At 37.3% G+C, this 19,023-nt stretch overlaps 1 protein-coding gene across 2 annotated transcripts in view; it reads right to left on the bottom strand.

Annotated features, from left to right (window-relative positions):
• EML4 (EMAP like 4) overlaps positions 1–19,023 on the bottom strand; it is a 147,140-nt gene that overhangs the window by 71,966 nt on the left and 56,151 nt on the right. For both annotated transcript variants that reach the window (XM_027621109.2, XM_027621110.2), the window contains exons 2-3: positions 13,954–14,136; positions 866–995 (exon numbers count right to left, since the gene is read on the bottom strand). In XM_027621109.2, coding sequence (XP_027476910.1) covers positions 866–995; positions 13,954–14,136 — 313 coding nt within the window. The remainder of the gene's footprint in view (positions 1–865; positions 996–13,953; positions 14,137–19,023) is intronic.

Below are 19,023 nucleotides of genomic sequence, written 5' to 3'. Positions count from 1 at the left end.
ATTCCTGCAGCTAAATGTTTAGTTAATATCTATAAATCCACACTGATGAATAATTCAGTCACTGGCATTATTTATTAAGGCAACGATTTTCTATCAGTACATTTTAAATATTATTCCATTACTTAAGGTTTTTCCTCAGTTATTCTTTGAAGTAAACAGTTGTAAGATTATACAGTTGATCTCTTATGGTCTCTCCAAATTCTATATGGGATAATCTGCTAGGAATTACACAAAAGTGAAAAAATTCTGTAAGCAATTTTACTGAAACAGATTAATTTATTGATGAAAAGAACATATAGAATGTAAATCTGTAGTTTAGTGAAACTTTTTTCTGCAGTATTTCTACTGCCCGCCTACCATCCCCTAACACACACACACACACACACACACACTCACACACACACACACACAGTACTATAGTATTTTGAATTATGCCTTAATTTTATAGTCATGGTTAAAGAATAAAAGTTATAAAAGTGTTCAGCCTCCCACTAATATACTGAAGATTCTATTTCTCCTTTAAAAACTGCCATATTAAATGCACTGCTTGCTAAAGAAAATTTGCTTATATAATTAAATATTGTGATGCATATCTCATCAACAAATGTTTGTTAAAAAGAAAACGAGGAAATGAAAATACTTTCTTTAGTAAGAACGGAAAGCTTCCTCAAACAGCTTGATAGATACATGAGCGTAAACCCAGTGAGTATAGGCTGGGTGTCTATATTCACAGTTAAAGAATTCAAAAGACATGCTCACTTTAATTCCATACAGCTGTATTTCATTTTTTTTTCAAAAGTAGAATGAATGATCACTTTCAGACAATTGTGCAATGTTAGCTTTTCTTTCCCTTATAAATGGATACCTTTTAGCAGCAGATGAAAGAGTTTCTTTTCTTGCAATTGCGACAGAGCTGGTGTGGCTTGGCTTTCTGTTTGCACCGCTCCCGTTGGTAATACAGGACATAGAAATAGCTTCTCGAAGGCCTGGAGGGCCTAAAAGTGGTTAAGAAAAAAAACTTTACATCAAACTTCAAAATACTCCTCAGAAATTGGGAATTTAAAAAATTAAGTCCATTAGTGGTCAGAACTAAGTAAGCAAACTGCTCCCTCTGGTATGCAGCATGCAATATTAGTGTCTCTAATCTTAATCTCACCAAAACAGACCTATAAAAAAGGCCATGCTAAATTACTACACTGCAGCTAGACTTATTCTCTAGCGAAATGGTTTGCCCTCTACACACAGCAGCTTTAAAACACATGATGCAAAGTAAATCACAAATTTTCACATCACTGATTTTCAGAAATTTCAGTTCTACTGAAGTCAAACTATTTAGAAATCCTAGAACCATAAATGTTAAATCTGACAGTTATTTCATATAAATAAAGCATAAATGTATAAAGCATTTCCTAATTTACAGAGTAGAAGGACTGGACTAAGTATGTGATATGTATGTTGGTGTGGTTAGGAAGTTACAAGATCAAACAGCCTTTATCTACTAAGGGGCAAGTTCATTTAAAAATTTGAGAACAGAGAATAGTTTTGAACTTTTGGACTCTGTTTTCTCACATACACACAAAATCTAATTTGGCCAATCTCATCTTTGCTTGCTTCTCTTCATAAAACCACAGAGAGTAAAAAATTTTTATGTATGGAGCCTAAAATACTTGGCACCCTAGACTGTTCCATATATACTGCATTTTTGACAAGAACAAGCTGCTAGGGGCTACTTGTATCATAATCATCTATAATGTTTCCTTAATATAGAGATTCCTAGACCTAACCTCAGACCAAATAATTCAGAAGAAAGGAATATGGAGACCTATTGTATTTACTTTTTGAAATTTCCCAGGAAAATTTTCACTTATATGAACGTACAGTAACTTCCAAATTATGCTAACATCACCGGTCATCAGATCTGGTAGTCTGCCAAACAGGTGACTCCTTGTTGTACAGACAGCTTTTTTTTTTTTTTAATTGTGGTAAAATACCTTTAACAAAATTTACCCTTTTAAGCATTTAAAAAGGTACACAGTTCAGTGACATTTAGTATAGTCACAATGTGCTGTGCAACCATATTCGATTCCAGAACATTCTGATTACCCCAGACACCCTCTACTCACTGAATAGTCACTCCCCATTCTCTCCTTCTTCCCCCCACAGCCCATGTCAACCATTAATTTGCATTATCTCTATATATCTGCCTATTCTGAATACTTCATATACATGGAATCATACCATATGTGCTCTTTTATGTCTGGCTTATTTTACTTGGCACAATGTTTTCGAGGTTCATCCATGTGGCAGCATTTATGAGTACTTTATTGCTTTTTATGGCTGAGTAATAGTCCATTGTATGAATATACCACATCTTGTTTATCCATTTATCTGTTGAGGGACATCTAGATTGTTTTAATCTTTAGGCTACTGTGAATTGTACTTCCATAAACACTTGCATACAAGTTTTCATTCGAACATCTGTTTTCACTTTTGAAAGGGTACAGAACTAAGGAGTAGAACCGCTGGGTCACATGGTATTTTATGTACATTAACACAGCAGCTGCACCATTTACAATTCCACCAGCAATGTCTAAAGTATACTTATTTCACCACATCCTTGCCAACACTTGCTATTTTCATTTTATAAAAAGAAGGTGTTTATCTTGGTGGGGGGCAGAGGGAAAGGAAGAGGGAGAGAATCTCAAGCACACTCCCCACTGAGTGTGGAGCCTGCTGTGGGGCTCGATCTCACCACCCTGAGATCATGACCAGAGTCAAAATCAAGAGGCAGACGCTTAATCAACTGAGCCATCCAGGTGGCCCGCATTTTTTAAAATTAAAGCTAAACTTAATATAAAGTGCTCAGTTAACATTAAGTGCCATTTCACTGTAGTTTTGATTTGCATTTCCCTAATGAGAATCTCACTGAGTTTGTTAGCCAGTGAGATGTGTAAATCTCCTTTAGAGAATTATCTATTCAAGTCCTTTGCCCATTTTTCAATAAGACAATATGATGTGAATTATTCATAATGCTCTCTTACAATCCTTTTATTTCTGAAAGGTCCCCACTTTCATTTCTGATTTTAGCAATTTAAATCTTCCTTCTTTTTCATTCTACCTAAAAGCTTGTCACATTTGTTGTAAAAAAACCAACATTTGGTTACATTGGTTCTGTTGTTTTTCTGTTCTCTACTTCATTTATCTCTAATCTTTATTATTTCTTTCCCTCTGCTAGCATTGCACTGGGTTTAGTATTTTTTTTTTCTATTTTTTTAAAGTTAAGTTACTGATTTGAGATGTTTTAGTGTAGGCATTTACAGCTACAGATTTTCCTCTGAACACTGCTTTTGCCATATCAACAGTTGGTTTTGAAATATATATATATATATATATATTTTACTTTTTGTTACATACCAAAAAAACCCATTAACCACTACATGAAAACTAGCAAACAAACATATAGTCTGCAATCCACTCTTTTGCTCTTTTAATGTCCCAAACCTCATCTCAAAAAGGAGATCAATCACACCCATTAGGTATGGTACTATAGCTGTATACCTTTTACATTATTGCTATTACATCAAAACCAAAAACCAAAAAAATGCAAGTGTTGAAAAGGATGTGAAGAAACTGGAATTCTTGTGTATTTCTGGTAGGAATGCACCTCAACCTGCAATCTATCATCTAACCACTCCACAGACATTTTTCTTGCCAAGATGGTGATCTTGGTTCTTTGCACTAAATTCAATGGATACTTTCCAGTCCTTATCTTGCTCAACGTTCCTTCAGCATCGAATACTGCTGATCATTCAGGCAAGGACAATGTCCTTAGTTTCGAGGACACTGCCTTTGCCTGAATTTCTTCTTAGCTCTTTCACAATTTTTTCTCACTCTCATTTGCTGGATCTTCTTTTCCTGCTTAGATCCCCCCCCACCCCAAAATTTATTTATCTGAAAGAGACAGCGAGAGTGCTCAAACAGGGGGAGGGACAGAGGAAGAGGGAGGGAGAGAGAATATCCAAGCTGACTCCCTGATGAAACAAAGTGTTTACAAAAGAGTAAAAGGCAGTTAACTAGCATCAAGGAGTTCAAAATCTTGCAAGAGAATCATGCTGGCAATGAAAATATGTGGTAAGTGCAGTAACAGTGATATGAACATAGTATCATGGAAGTACAAAGACACATAATTCTGTAAAGATGACTAGGAACACAGAGCTCAAGAAAGATCTAGAAGAAATGCACAACAAACTGTTAAGCCAGGTAAAACATAGGTGATAAGATACTTGGATCTTATTCTAGTATGTGTAAAGAAACAGGAAGAATGTAATAGCAAAGTGGGGTGTCGATGTGTGCATGGAAGGGAGGAGATAGACAAAAAGCTCTCTATATGGTGAGAATGTAGAACAAGAGGGAAGAGTTCAGATGGCAGAGGTAAGCAGTAGTCAGATCATGGAGACTTTAGTACAGAGGATAGAGACCACTACAAGGTTTTGAGCTGAAAAAAGGAATTATTTCAATTTACATTTTAGAGAAAACCCTCTAGTGGCTATGTGAAGAGCAGATTTCAGGGCAGTGATCCAAGCATAAGATGATGGGGACCTGAATTAAGAGCCTGGTAGTATGAATGCAGAGGAGGAGTCAGTTTTAAGAAATGTTTAAGACAAAGAATAAGGAGTTCAGTTTGGGGACATTTTACAGTTACGAATTCTAAAGGATATACACACAAGCAGAATAATCTAGTAAGTAGATAGACAATTCTGAAGTGAAGTCCAGATCTGGGAACAATTTGGGAACTGGCACTAATAAGTGGCTGTGAAAATCATGAAGGTAGGTGAGTGCTGATGCTACCTCCTACAAGGAACCTTCAACTCCAGTTTAAGTATTTATCCTAGGTGTTCCTACAGCACCCTAAATTTACCTTTTTAATACCAATTACTTATAATTTTGTAATTCTGATCTGTCTTCTCAGTTTACCTGAGGTCCTTTGGGGGCAAGGCAGTGTTTTTTCTTTCTTTAATCTGCAGCACCTAACACAGTGCCTTATACAGTGAAAAGATGAAGGAAATAGACACTGTCAATACAGTGATGTGGAGTAATATTAATTATCAAACGTTTGCTATGTGCTAGGCATTGTCCCAGATACTTTACAAGTAGTATATCCTTCAATTTTAAGCAAAATCCTAAGAGGGATTTACTATTATCATCCTAATTTTACTGAAGAAATTGGAGAGATTATTAACATGCTCAGAGTTCTATTGTAGTAGGCAGTGAAATGAAAATGTGAGTCCAGGCAGAAGGAATAATAAGTAAGTAGAAAGAAAGAATTCTGCCTAACATAGAGTGACATTTTAAGCTGTGCCAGGGTAACAGATAGGAATTTACCAGGGGGAGTATGGGAAAAGGAAATTCTAAGTAGGTAATAGTACTAAATCACAAGGTCCCCAGATACTAATAAAAATAGGAAGAAAAGGCCAAAAGAAGATTTTCATGGTCCCTTTCAATCCTATAGTTTAATTTGAGATAGCTCTTGGTACTGGGAATCCTTAGTATTTGGATGAAAGAGTGAATGATCTCCCAAGGTAGAGGCAATGCATTAAGTAAAGCAGAGGCAAAAAACCAAAAAGGAACTGTGGGTGAATGCTTGTTTTTCAGTTGAGAAGTCTAAAGTGTATTTTTTGAAAATCAGGAACTGGAAGAATGGAACATAAAAATGATTACTGCAGTTACACAAATCCATGACTGGAATGCACCATTAGAGAGAGACACAGACACAGACACAGACACACACACACACACACACACAGACACACACAGACACAGACACAGACACACACACACCCCTCCTCTCCTCCAGGGCTGGAATGCACCATTAGAGAGAGACACAGACACAGACACAGACACACACACAGACACACACACCCCTCCTCTCCTCCAGGGCTGGAATGCACCATTAGAGAGAGAGACACACACACACAGACACACACAGAGACACACACACAGACACAGACACACACACACACACACACAGACACACACACACCTCCTCTCCTCCAGGGCTGGAATGCACCAATAGAGAGAGACAGACACACAGCCACACAGCCACACAGCCACACAGCCACACAGCCCCCCCCCCCACACACACACACCCTCCTCTCCTCCAGGGCTTGGGCATTATAAAGTTTGAGCCATAATCTCAAAGAGTAGCCTACAAGACTGGAAGCAACAGTAACCTCTAGTAACCAAAGGTCCAAAAGTAAAAGAAATTCTAATTCTGAGCAGCAAACCAGCTGAAATAAAGAGAAATTTAGGCTAAAAGTCTATAAACCAGGAAGGTACCGATTTAGTTTTAATCACAGCAGAAACCATCACAGTGCCAGTTAAAAGCCAACAATAATTTTTATATTTTATGATATGAGAATACTAACCATACAGTTTATATTCTTTTTTTTTTTTAAGATTTTATTTATTTATTTGAGAGAGAGAGAGAACGAGAGATAGAAAGCACGAGAGGGAAGAGGGTCAGAGGGAGAAGCAGACTCCCTGCTGAGCAGGAAGCCCGATGTGGGACTCGATCCCGGGACTCCAGGATCATGACCTGAGCCGAAGGCAGTCGCTTAACCAACTGAGCCACCCAGGCGCCCATACAGTTTATATTCCTGATGGCAGACCCGAGCATATGACCTTTCTAATAACTTAAGCCTGACAATTCCTAAATACTAATGAACTTCACTATACTCTAGACTCACACAGTAAAGTTATCACTAGAAACTGCTACATATTCCAAATCTCAAAATCTAGGGGCACCTGGGTGGCTCAGTTGGTTAACCATCCGACTCTTGGTTTCAGCTCAGGTCATGATTTCAGGGTCATGAGACTGGGCCCCACGTAGGGCTCTGTGCTTGGCATGGAGTCTGCTCGGGATTCTTTCTGCCTCCTCTCCCTTGACCACTGCTCCCCCCCAAATAAATAAAATCTTCAAAATCTCAAATTCTAAAATCCTGACTACCCTCATCCATAAGAACCTCTTGTTCCTGCATCTATCCCAATCCCCCTCTCTAAAGCATTTTTTTTAACCACAATTTCCTACTTCTAAAACTTTCTTCTTCTTTTTAAGATTTTAGTTTTTAAGGGAGAGAGAGAGAGAGAGAGAAAGAGAGTGAGAAAGCACAAGCAGAGGAGGGGCAGAGGCAGAGGGAGAAGCAGACTCCCCAATGAGCAGAAAGCCGGACGTGGGGCCTGATCCCAGGACCCTGGGATCATGACCTGAGCTGAAGGCAGATGCTTAACCATCTGAGCCACCCAGGCGCCCCTAAAACTTTCTTCTTCCCACATTCAATTTAACATGTTCTTATTGAGTTATCCCAAGAGTAGTTATATTAGTAAGAAAACTGTCCCGCCTTCAAATAGTTTACAGTCTAGCAGGAACATCAAATATACATATCAAAACAGACACACAAAAGACTTTTTTTTTTTTTAAAGATTTTATATATTTATATGACAGAGAAACACAGCGAGAGAGGGAACACAAGCAGGGGGAATGGGAGAGGGAGAAGCAGGTTTCCTGCTGAGCAGGGAGCCCAATGCAGAGCTTGATCCCAGGACCCTGGGATCGTGACCTGAGCTGAAGGCAGACGCTTAGCGACTGAGCCACCCAGGCGCCTCCACAAAAAACTTAAGCAATTCCAAGAAGAGACAAAAGTGGAAGTATTTTCAGGAAATAGTTTGAGCTTTATAAATAATGAGAAAATATTTGATCAGGAGAAGGGTAAAGGTAGTCTGTGGAGGAAGAACTCTAGTTGATAATTCAAAATCTTTTATTTATTTCAGATTCTCTATCATATGCCCCACAGCTCCAACTGCAGACCTCTTCCACTCTCTTCATATAGTCAAGCTCCACTCCTTTTGTCTCACAGGAAGGTGTACTTTAGTCACTTTAACTCCTAATGGCTACTAATTTTTTTAAAAGTATATTTTGAGCTGGGTTCACCTGGGTGGTTCAGTCGGTTAAGCGTCTGACTCTTGATAGTTCAGGTCCTGAGCTCAGGGTCATGAGTTCAAGCCCAGGATGGAGCCTACAGAAAGGAAGGAAGAAAGGAAGAAGGAAAAGAAGGAGGGAGGAAGGAAGGAAGGACGAAATACAGAAAGACAGATAGACAAGTATATTTTGAGTTGAAATGACCAAAGAAGGATTTGACCTTCATATAGAAATGGAACTCTGGAAACTGTGATGGCTGCCTGGTCTAAGGCAGTATCAAGTCATATACTTCTATATACAAAGAGCATCTCAGAAGTCTGATCTGTTGTCAAATTAATAAAACACTCTCCCATCTCCTCCTACAATTACCAGTCATTTTACCCAAAGGCCCACCAGGGAAATTCACACCTTCCAACCTGATTAGTGTAATTTACTTATCAACAGCATTTATAGCAAACTTATGACAATCTCTGTCTTCTCCCAAATATTATTTGGAGGAAGAGGCAGTGATACAGACCTGTGTCTATATGCTATCCCAGATTCTTCATAATTAGGATTGTTTTCTTTTAGAAAACTGACATCCTCTACATCTCAGTTTTGCTTCTGGGTTCTCTCATTTCTCAAGTGGCATTTGCAATGCTTGATACTTTTGAATTACCAGCAGCTTCCTGGTTTAAAATGAGTGATTCCCACCTTCAGATAAATTTGACTCTTTTGCTTGTATACCACTGTATACTAACAGCTTGTCTACCATTGTATACTAACAGCTTGTCTTCACATAATGCCACTGGGCTGTATTCTCAAAACATTCATTTGGTCACCCCAAGAGGTCTTAGTGGGTTTCCCAGGCACCAGCTGTGACAGAATTTGTCTTCCTGGCAGTTAATACTGCCAAAGTGTTCCCTGGGCCTTCCCATTTGTTCCAAAGTACAGGTAATTTTTTTTTTCTTTTGGCAGGAACTCAGTTGCAACTGCTGCATATATTATGAACACAGGCCGTCAAAAGGAAAAATTCTCCAATACAAAAGAAGGTATATGAGAAACTTAAATGACTGGCTACCTTAAAAACTGTTAGGAAAACTTTCTACCTCAGATAAGCGTCTAGCATAATATACTCAAGAAAAAATAGGGCTTAGCTTTTAATGCTGCTGGCACACGGGAGAGGATAAGCAAAAAGAAGAGAACTAAAAATACTGAAATGACTAGTTAGATGTATCTCTGATTTTGGCATTTACTGAATGGCAATACTACTATGAAGTGACACAGTAGAATGTCATTAAGCCATCAGCATACACACCATTAACAGTTTTAGTCACACCTAAAGTCAAATCATGCCCTCCATATCACCACCATCTATAAAACTAGTTGACTTTATCAATAAGGAAGCTTACTACACTTTTAACCACAGCTTCGTAAAAAGGTTTCACACTTATTTATCCATGGGGTTTAGCCTTACTTCTAAAGAAAAATCCTCTAGAAAATGTAGCTGTAAGATAGTGATTATTGTCCTGTCAGTAATTCATGTGAAAGTGATTATGATAAATTCTAATTTCACAGAGGACTAAAAAAATTCACATAAGATAAAAATTTTCCACAGTATGGGAAATTACCTTTTCAATAGAAAAAAATACAAAATATCCACAAAATAATTTAAATTTTTAAAAATATTTTATAAAAAATCTTCATTAGAAAAGTTTGCTTAAAATGTTTTTTCCAAATATTTGTATAATTAATTTATTAATCCTGTTTAATATGAAAATTGACAGTTGACTGGGGCACCTTGGTGGCTCAGTCAGTTAACTGTCTGACTCTTGATCATGTCATGATCTCAGGGTTGTGGGATCGACTCCCGCATCAGGCTCTGTGCTCAGCATGGAGTATGAGCTTGTCCCTCTCCCTCTGTTCCTCACCCTGCTCTCTGTCTCTCCCTAAAATAAAAAAAAAAAACCAAACTGATAGTTGATCTATTAGGTTATATACATTTGTCAAAGGTGAAGAATCACCTAATATTTTTCCAATTATTTCTACTGTGTACTATATATAAACTCCAAGATAAAGCTGTTTAGAATTTCCAATAATAAATTATAAAACTTTAAATATGTATTTCTCTTGATGTCTAAATATCAATCGGGGGGGGGGGGCGCCTGGGTGGCTCAGTCGTTAAAAGTCTGCCTTCAGCTCAGGTCATGATCAAGCCCCACATCGGGCTCCCTGCTCGGCAGGAAGCCCGCTTCTCCCTCTCCCACTCCCCTGGCTTGTGTTCCTGCTCTCGCTCTCTCTCTGTCAAATAAATAAAATCTTTAAAAAAAAAAAAATCAATCTTGGAAAACATAACTGGTCAGGAAAATTTCTCCACTAAAGGGAACTAGAGTAATTAATTCTTTTTTTTTTTTAAAGATTTTATTTATTTATTTGACAGAGAGATAGAGAGCACAAGTAGGCAGAGAGGCAGACAGAGGGAGAAGGTTCAGAAGCAGGCTCCCCGCCGAGCAGGGAGCCTGACGTGGGGCTCGATCCCAGGACCCTGGGATCATGACCTGAGCTGAAGGCAGCTGCTTAACTGACTGAGCCACCCAGGAGACCCTAGAGTAATTAATTCTTAACAATGATTTATGCTCACCTCTAAAATAATATTTCCCCAAGTTATTATATAATCAACTCCCCCATTAATCGATTTTATGGATAGCATTTCAAAGTCTGGGCCTAAAGTAATGAAGTAACTTAAAGAATAATTACTAATGGACCCCATGTCAGAATGTAACCATGTTGGCACATTTTAAGAATAGCAGTCATAGTAAACTTATGAAGTAGAATAATGGAAAGGAGCTCAGTATCTAATTAATAAAGTTATTGATAAGAATTAAGAATTGGTAGCATGTGGTGGAAAAAAGTTCCAATACAGCAGCTACAGGTGGATCTGTAACTCCAGAACTGGGTAAGTCTCGATTAAAGAGCCTTAAATAAAACTGATCCTAAATTCACTTCAGAGACAAAGAATATGACTAAGGACAACTAAAAAAAAAATACTAGAAAGAGTAACTTACAAAAAGTATGTTCCTGGAGAATAGGAACTACAGATATTTAATTGTATTTGTATTTTATGACATTGAAACAGGTAAGTGCTAAGTAACTGGTGTATCAAACTACCATCACCTACCAAAATTTTTAAAAGCGGTTTTTAAATTTCTCTATAAATATTTTTTTACTGAAATACCTTGGTAAATAAAAAAATAAAAACAGAAAAAATGTTTAAATTTTTCTCAACATAAAATTACAACGTGCTGTTGTTTAAGCCTAGTAAAAAATTCTTAATTTTTTAAACTAATATGAACTATTTAAAATAAGCTTTCAAAAATATTGTGGATAATAACCAAACACTGCATCATTTTCTTTCAGAATTAAAGTACTTATACAGAGTCAGAAGCTGAGGGTACATAACATCAGTTATAGATGGTAAGCATGTTCTTTCTCTACAATAAGTTTACCTTCCCTGTAAAACCCACATACATCAACTGATCTGGCTCATCATTCTGCTCTAACAACTCCAGAATCCTTTATTAAAATCAATTTATAACTAAATAAAGTTTTGCCTGGCTTGATCTTGGCAGTCCTCAAATAAATTTAAAGATTGCAATATAACATTGTCAGTCAAAGTGGTTTCTATTAAGTCTTTTGCTAAACTTTCCCCTATCACTGACACATTTATCTTACTAACCACTAATGGAGAAGATCAATCCAGCCACCTCTCTAACTCTCCATTATTAACTACCCAGGCCTAGCCTCTTTGAGGGTGGGAGGTCTAAGAATGGGAATCATGTTGTATATCTATACCACATTCTCTTTATCCATTCATTTACTCAAAGTACAGCATAGGGAATATTGTCACTAATATAATAATGTATGGTGACAGACAGTGACAACACTTATCATGGTGAGCACTGAGTATAAATAGAATTGTTGAATCATGATACTGTACACCTGAAACTAACAGCATTAAATGTCAACTATATACTTCAAAAATAAAAATTAAAAATAAGTTAAAGAAGAAAATAAAAAAGAAAGAAAAAGAATGGGAACCACAAAGCCAGGCAGAATGAACCACCTCAATGCTTTCAAGGTGTCTCGGCGTCTTTTTCATATGTCTATGGTCTTCCATTCTCTCATCATTCCAACTCACCCTTTTCACCACCTAGGAACAGTCTTATCTTCTTAAAGAGCATCACTGTCTCCTGAGGAAGAGTGCTAAGGAATGAAAAGTGCCAGCCCTAACAACTGTGATTATTTAGTAGGCCCATTCAGGCTTATCTCTTTCCAGTCTATCTCAGAGGTAGTCTTCTAAGGCCAATAGTTTCTTACCTGCTCTATGATCCTTGTTCAAACTCTGAGGAAACTTGCCTCATCAATTACTACTCCCCACTGACACCCCCACTAATATCATCTTCCTCTTTTCTGCCTCTTTGTCCTCAACATATCTTTGAGCTTGAGTCTATAACATCTTAAAAAATAAAAATTAAAGCTGACCTTCAATTTAGCATCTTCCTCTAGCTACTACCATCTTCCCCTCCCAGGCAAATTTTTTGAAAGTGTGGCTATAGTTCCACAATGCTCAACTGCTGCTTCTCAAAATACTGTAATTTTTTTTTTTAAAGATTTTATTTATTTGAGAGAGAATGAGAGATAGAGAGCATGAGAGGGAAGAGGGTCAGAGGGAGAAGCAGACCCCCCTGAGCAGGGAGCCCGATGTGGGACTCGATCCCGGGACTCCAGGATCATGACCTGAGCCGAAGGCAGTCGCTTAACCAACTGAGCCACCCAGGCGCCCTCAAAATACTGTAATTTGATATGCAATCCTATCACTCCACTACAATTGCTTGTGGAGGTTTCTATTAATCTCATAATTGCCAAATCCAATGGTCACCTCTCACTCTTTGTTTTATTCATCCTCTTCGTAGTATCTGGCAACATGAATCACTCTTTCTTTGCTGAAATACTAGAGCTCCCAACACAACAATCAGGAACCTTATTCTCATTTTACATCCTCTTTCTATGGCTTCAACTATTACCCGTAAGCTGAATATTCCCAAATTCTTACTGCTAGCCAAGATTAGCGTGAACACTAGACCTGCAATTCAGCTATCTATGTGTCTATCTCCACACCATATATACCACAAACTCAACATTGAGAAACAGAATTCATAAATAGCCTCACTTTTCTCACTGCCAAAATGGGGACAATTATGCCTATGTTTACCTAATCTATGAAAAAAATCACAAGATATATGAAATAATAGAATCAATTGCTTAATATGAAAGAATTTTAAATTCTTTCTAGGTGGTTGGAGGCAGGGAAAGGCCATAGGATATCTGCTCCAAACTCAGAATAATCGCATCCTAATGACTTTCTCTCAACCTGCAAAAACCCTCAATATCTAGAAGTTAAAATTAACATTGTACGGGGGTTGGTAATGAGTCTCAGAGTTTAAATTCTTCAGGATTCTGCTCACCAATGACCAATGAAGGCTTGGAATAAGGCTATTTAAATTCTGATGACTTTTATAATTTCTGACTGACTCAAAAAGGACTGACTCAAAAAGTACATATGAGTGCCTACCTGCTATGTTCAAGATACAATGCTAATTACTATGGGAGATCCAAAAAGAAGATTCAGTTCCTGCCATTAGTAAATTTGTTATCTAATTGGAATATACTAAATTCACACAAATATTATGAAAGCCTTTAAGTACAATCAGTGGTATTACAAAAAAAATTCCCATTTAAAATAGTAAATAGTAAACTTTCGGAATTTCTTGGGAATAAAAAAAAAAGAAAATGAAAAACTATAGTCACAGTTAATCCAAAAGAGAAATATAGTTTACACTCCCAATTTCAATGTCACTGATAAAATAGACAAGTTTTATATATTACTGCAAAGAAAGTGTTTCAAAAAGCAAGATTCTTCCTACTTTAATAACAAATACCTTTACTTGGAACTGATTTTTTCACTGAGGCTACATGATCTTCAGAGATTGCAAGACGCCTTAAAACATCAGCCAAAGCTGCCTTTAGCACAGTGATTTCATCTTCTTGTTGCTGAACTCGTAACTCAAGAGCTGAGAGGCGATCTTGAACATCAGATGTACTTGCAGCAGAAATACTATCATCTATAAAATGAAGAAAATACGGATTTTTTAAAGTGAACTGTTTAAGAAAGAATTTAACAACAAATCAGATCTATTCAGGTCTTTTAAAAGATGATAAAAATTGAGGAAAAAACCAAAACCACCATTTTTACACAGATTAACTTCTGTAAATATTTTCATAGCTATCTGAATGAATTAAAAATAGTAAAAGTTAATATATCTGACATATAATTAAAATTATGAAAATTTTCCCCACGATCAAATTTTCCCTATTATTATACTATCGCCTTAATTGGTTTTTTCATCAAAACGTTCTCTAAATATATCACTTTGAAGACTTCTAGAAACTTGCAAGACAAGAAACTATCTAAAGCATCCTTTTTTTTTTTTTTAAAGATTTATTTGAGAGAGAGAGTGTGTGCGCACCAGCAAACAGGGGTGGGAGTAGGGGTGGGGCAAAGGCAGAGAATCTTCAAGCAGACTCCCTGCTGAGTGTGCAACCTGACTAGGGCCTAGATCTCAAGACCCATGAGGTCATGACCTGAGTCAGACGCTCAACCGACTGAGTCACCCAGGCACCCCACCAAAACCCCCTTTTTAATCACCACATCATTATCCTACTTCTCTATGAAAATAAGGAGTACAAATCACTTCAGTTTTCCTTTATGTATCAGATCAGGAACCACTCACATTCAGCATCAATGATCAGAAAAAGCACTCTTTATTTCAGTCTTTACTATTATACTCCCCAAATGCTACAAAATACTGCTATATATTCTTGCTGTTCTTTCTTACCCACTGATGTCCCAACCTCTTGAAAAAAAAAAAAAGTGTGGTTTCTATAGAGTAGATAGCTAATACTTATCTGCCTTAGGTATGTAATAACAACAACAAAAAGACTAAACAAAGTTTAGCTACAACACAACAAACCACTTCCAAAGCTATGTATCTTTAGAATACACTGTTTGTTGGTTCAGTCATAACCCAAAAGTACAGAAATTCCAATTGTTGTTGGCTAATTCACTATAAGCAGGAAAATTCAGAGGGGAATTCAGATTCTTACATAAGAATGGTTTGCACCAGAGTGATATAAACCAGATCAGTCATTCGCACAGTAAGGCACAGTGTGCCATTTTTCTCATAGAGATAATGTACTATCCATCTTCTTAAAAAGACAATTTAACTCAGAGTTAAAAGAAAAAAAAAACCTTCAGCATTTCCATTTATTATGGAGCAGTAAACAATACTTACATTTAAGATCATATATGCCTAAAAACCTCTCAGGCATACATATGTACTCTCTTCTGCCTTTAGAGGTGTTTCATGGACAATCTTTCAGAAGTACTGGTATGGAAGGAAAATTATCTTCAATTTAGACTTTAACAACAATTAGTTGTATAATCTCAGGCAAATTATTTTACTTTTTTGAACCTCAATTTCTTCATCTTTAAAGAGGTTATGAGGAAGGTGCCTAGGACATGTCTGACATCCAATAAATGTTAAGATACAACAGAAGAGTACAAAAGTTACAATCTGAGAGCTTTGGGTGCATTTTTTACATAAAAGGCAGACCTGTCAAACTCTCAGATGCTTAAGGACTAGTAAGAACAATTCCATTTCTAACTTCAGAATTTTTAATATTTGAGGTGTTTTTTTTTTTTTTTCCATTTCCATAGTGGTCCAGCTAAACTCTAGCTGAGCCACACTCTTGGTATGTTATATTACATCACTATTATTTTTTTAAGATTTATTTATTTGGGGGGGGAGAATGGGGGAGGCAAAGGGAGAGGGAGAATCCCAAGCTGACTCCATGCTGAGTGTGGAACCTGACACAGGGCTCAATCTCATGACCCTGAGCTCATGACCTGAGCCAAAACCAACAGTCAGACACTTAACCGACTGAGCCACCCAGGCATCCCTAGTCACTATTATTTTTGTCTGCCCAGAATGCTTTCCTATTTTCCTCCTTCTGGTGGGAAGAACAGCAGCTCTTCTCTTTTGTGGAACTCCATCATTTTCAAAGTCCCATCAGAGCCATTAATCAATGATGCCTTGTTATCCCCTCTACCACCCTACACTATTAATAGGCTGAACCATACGAAATGGTTTTTTTAGTTGGTAAAAAAATATGATTAACTATTAGCAATTTCATATGGTTTAATCTAATACTACCTAAGGGGTGGTTGTAAAATATGAGGTAGGCCAAATGGAATCCTCCCAAGTTTCCCAAAGAGGAAACTGTAGCCATTCCTTCTTCTTGGTTTACTAACTATAAGGACAAAGACCTAGAGCCATTAGTGACAGAGTTCTGACTGCCCTGAGATCCAGTTCTAATCTCTGAAGTCCTGGACCTTCAATTTTCAGAGATGCTCTAATATTCCTCCTAGCTAATTATGTAACCTAATAAATTCCCTTTTTGCAAGCCATTTCTTGTAACCCAAAGGTCCTGACGAAGTCAGTAAATTATATGGACATGCCATTCTACACTATTCTTAATTTCTGAAGGATGAGCTATATATTTAAATTACAGTCAGAGGGGAGTCTGGGTGGCTTAGCCAGTTGGGTGTCTGCCTTCAGCTGGGGGTTATGATCTCAGGATCCTGGGATTGAGGCCCACTTCGGACTCCCTGCTCTGTGGAGAGTCTGCTTCTCCCTCTCCTTTTGCCCCTCCACCTTGCTTGTGCTCTCTCTCTCTCTCTCTCTCTCGATCTCACATAAAATCTTTAAAAAAATAAATTACAATAACAGATAAAATATTTATGTGATTTTTATAAACATATGATCTTCTTAATTATTTCGGGAAGGTACAGAGCCTGGTGGAAAGATTATCAGACTATAATGGCAAGGTTATAGTACTCAGTTTTACTACTGGCATGGTAACCAGCTTTTACTTTTGTCAAGTCACTTTTCTAAACTTATTATTTTTTAAAATTTTTAAAAAGATATATTTATTTCTGAGAGAGTGAGGAAGCACAAGCAGGTGAAAGGTGGAGGGGGCAGAGGGAGAGGGGAAGCAGACTCCCTGCCGAGCGTGGAGCCTGATGCGGGGCTCAATCTCCTGACCCAGAGATCATGACCTGAGCTAAAACCAAGAGCCAGACGCTTAACCAACTGAGCCACCCAGGTGCTCCAATGACTGAGGTTTTTATTATGTGAAACTTAGATAGTTATATGAAAGGTGGTTCAGCTTGTAAAAATCCTACCATGACCTGCTGGATACTGTGATAAGACACAAGGACAATTTTTCAAAGGGCATAACAAATACAAGGTTAACTATTAACAATGTCCTGCATTTATATTGTACCTTTCATATTTATTACCATATCCCCTTCCTCACACTATCTATATTTTATATTTGAGTAAACAGCTTGAGAAGTTAAATAGCTTGCCCAAGGTCACCAAATCAGTCTTGACACCTGAGACTCAAACACAGGACTCTTGACTCACAATTCAAGTGCCCTTTACTCTATTTCACGCTGCATTCTTAAAATGAATCACAGGAGGACCAAATAAATATATTTTTTTCACAAAGCTACTAAAGGGGTTTAAACTACTGAGTGACATAGTCAGGTTTTTGTTTTGAAAAAGTCATTTTCGTTTCTGTGTGGAATTGGGCTGGAATAGAATAAGCGTAAATATAAGACCAGGCAAGAGGCTATTGTAGTAACCCATGTGAAAGGTGATGGTGGCCTAGGATAGGGTTAAGGTGTGTGTGTGTGTCTCAATTTGTTGAAGACAAGTATGTCTGCCATTAGTATAAACATTATCACAATGCTCCTTCTTGCACTCTCAACTTTCCCCCTTTGTATGATCTATTACAAGGTCAGCAGCAGTGGAGACACAAAGGAACATAGCAGCTGAGCCTCACAGTTCCTTATAGCTCCAAAATTCTATAACCCCTTCCTGTCTAAAATCTTGGCTCTTCACCTTTTCAGGGGCAAGAATCTCTTTGGGAATCCAACAAAAGCTATGGAAGAATAGTGCATGAACTCTAGTGATACATGGCTGGAGTAAATCTGTTTGCTACTTGCCAGCTCTGTGACTGGTTTCCTCATGTGTAATTTCTTCATGCTAATTAGTATTTATCTTGGGCTTGAAGTTGTTAGATAAAATAATACACAGTACTGCCATACAGTGAGGGTTCAATAAGTTTCTATCCTGTATAGTGATGGTTTTTTTTACTACACTGTTTACTATTGCCACAAAATTGGAAACGACCTAAAGTCCATGGATGTGGATAGTAAGCAATGATACGTTTATATCGTAGAAAATTAAAAACAATGAGGTAGGTATATAAACTAAAATCTGAAAGATCTACAAGATAACTTAAGTTGAATAACCAAACTGCAAGACAATATATACTGAATAATTTATTAAAATACACACATGCGGGCGCCTGGGTGGCTCAGATGGTTAAGCGTCTGCCTTCGGCTCAGGTCATGATCCCAGGGTTCTGGGATCGAGTCCCGCATCGGGCTCCCTGCTCCTTGGGAGCCTGCTTCTCCCTCTGCCTCTCTCTCTCTCTCTCTCTGTCTCTCATGAATAAATAAAATCTTTAAAAAAAAAATACACACATGCACCAACACACTTCTAAAAAAACAAGCTTTCTATTTAAATATGTATATAATGTACACATAGGAAAAATTCTAGAAGGATATACATCAAACCGGTGATTGCATTATTTCTAAGAGAGTGAGTAGAAAGATAGAAGTAATTTTTGCTTTTCATGTATTTCCATACTATCTGAAATTCACCATAAAAATGTATTATATGTTACTTAATCTTAAGTTAAAATGCATCGCTTTTGAAGCTTGATTTCTTAAATCAAGTTTCCTCCAGACACAGTGTTCTAATTTTATTTAAAAAAAAAAAAAACTAGACTATAAGGCAATTAACTTATATTTGCAC

The sequence above is a fragment of the Zalophus californianus genome, chromosome 8, assembly GCF_009762305.2.
Source record: "Zalophus californianus isolate mZalCal1 chromosome 8, mZalCal1.pri.v2, whole genome shotgun sequence".
NCBI lineage: Eukaryota > Metazoa > Chordata > Mammalia > Carnivora > Otariidae > Zalophus > Zalophus californianus.
Note: the sequence above shows the minus strand (reverse complement) of the source record. Positions and strands in the feature narration are given on the sequence as shown.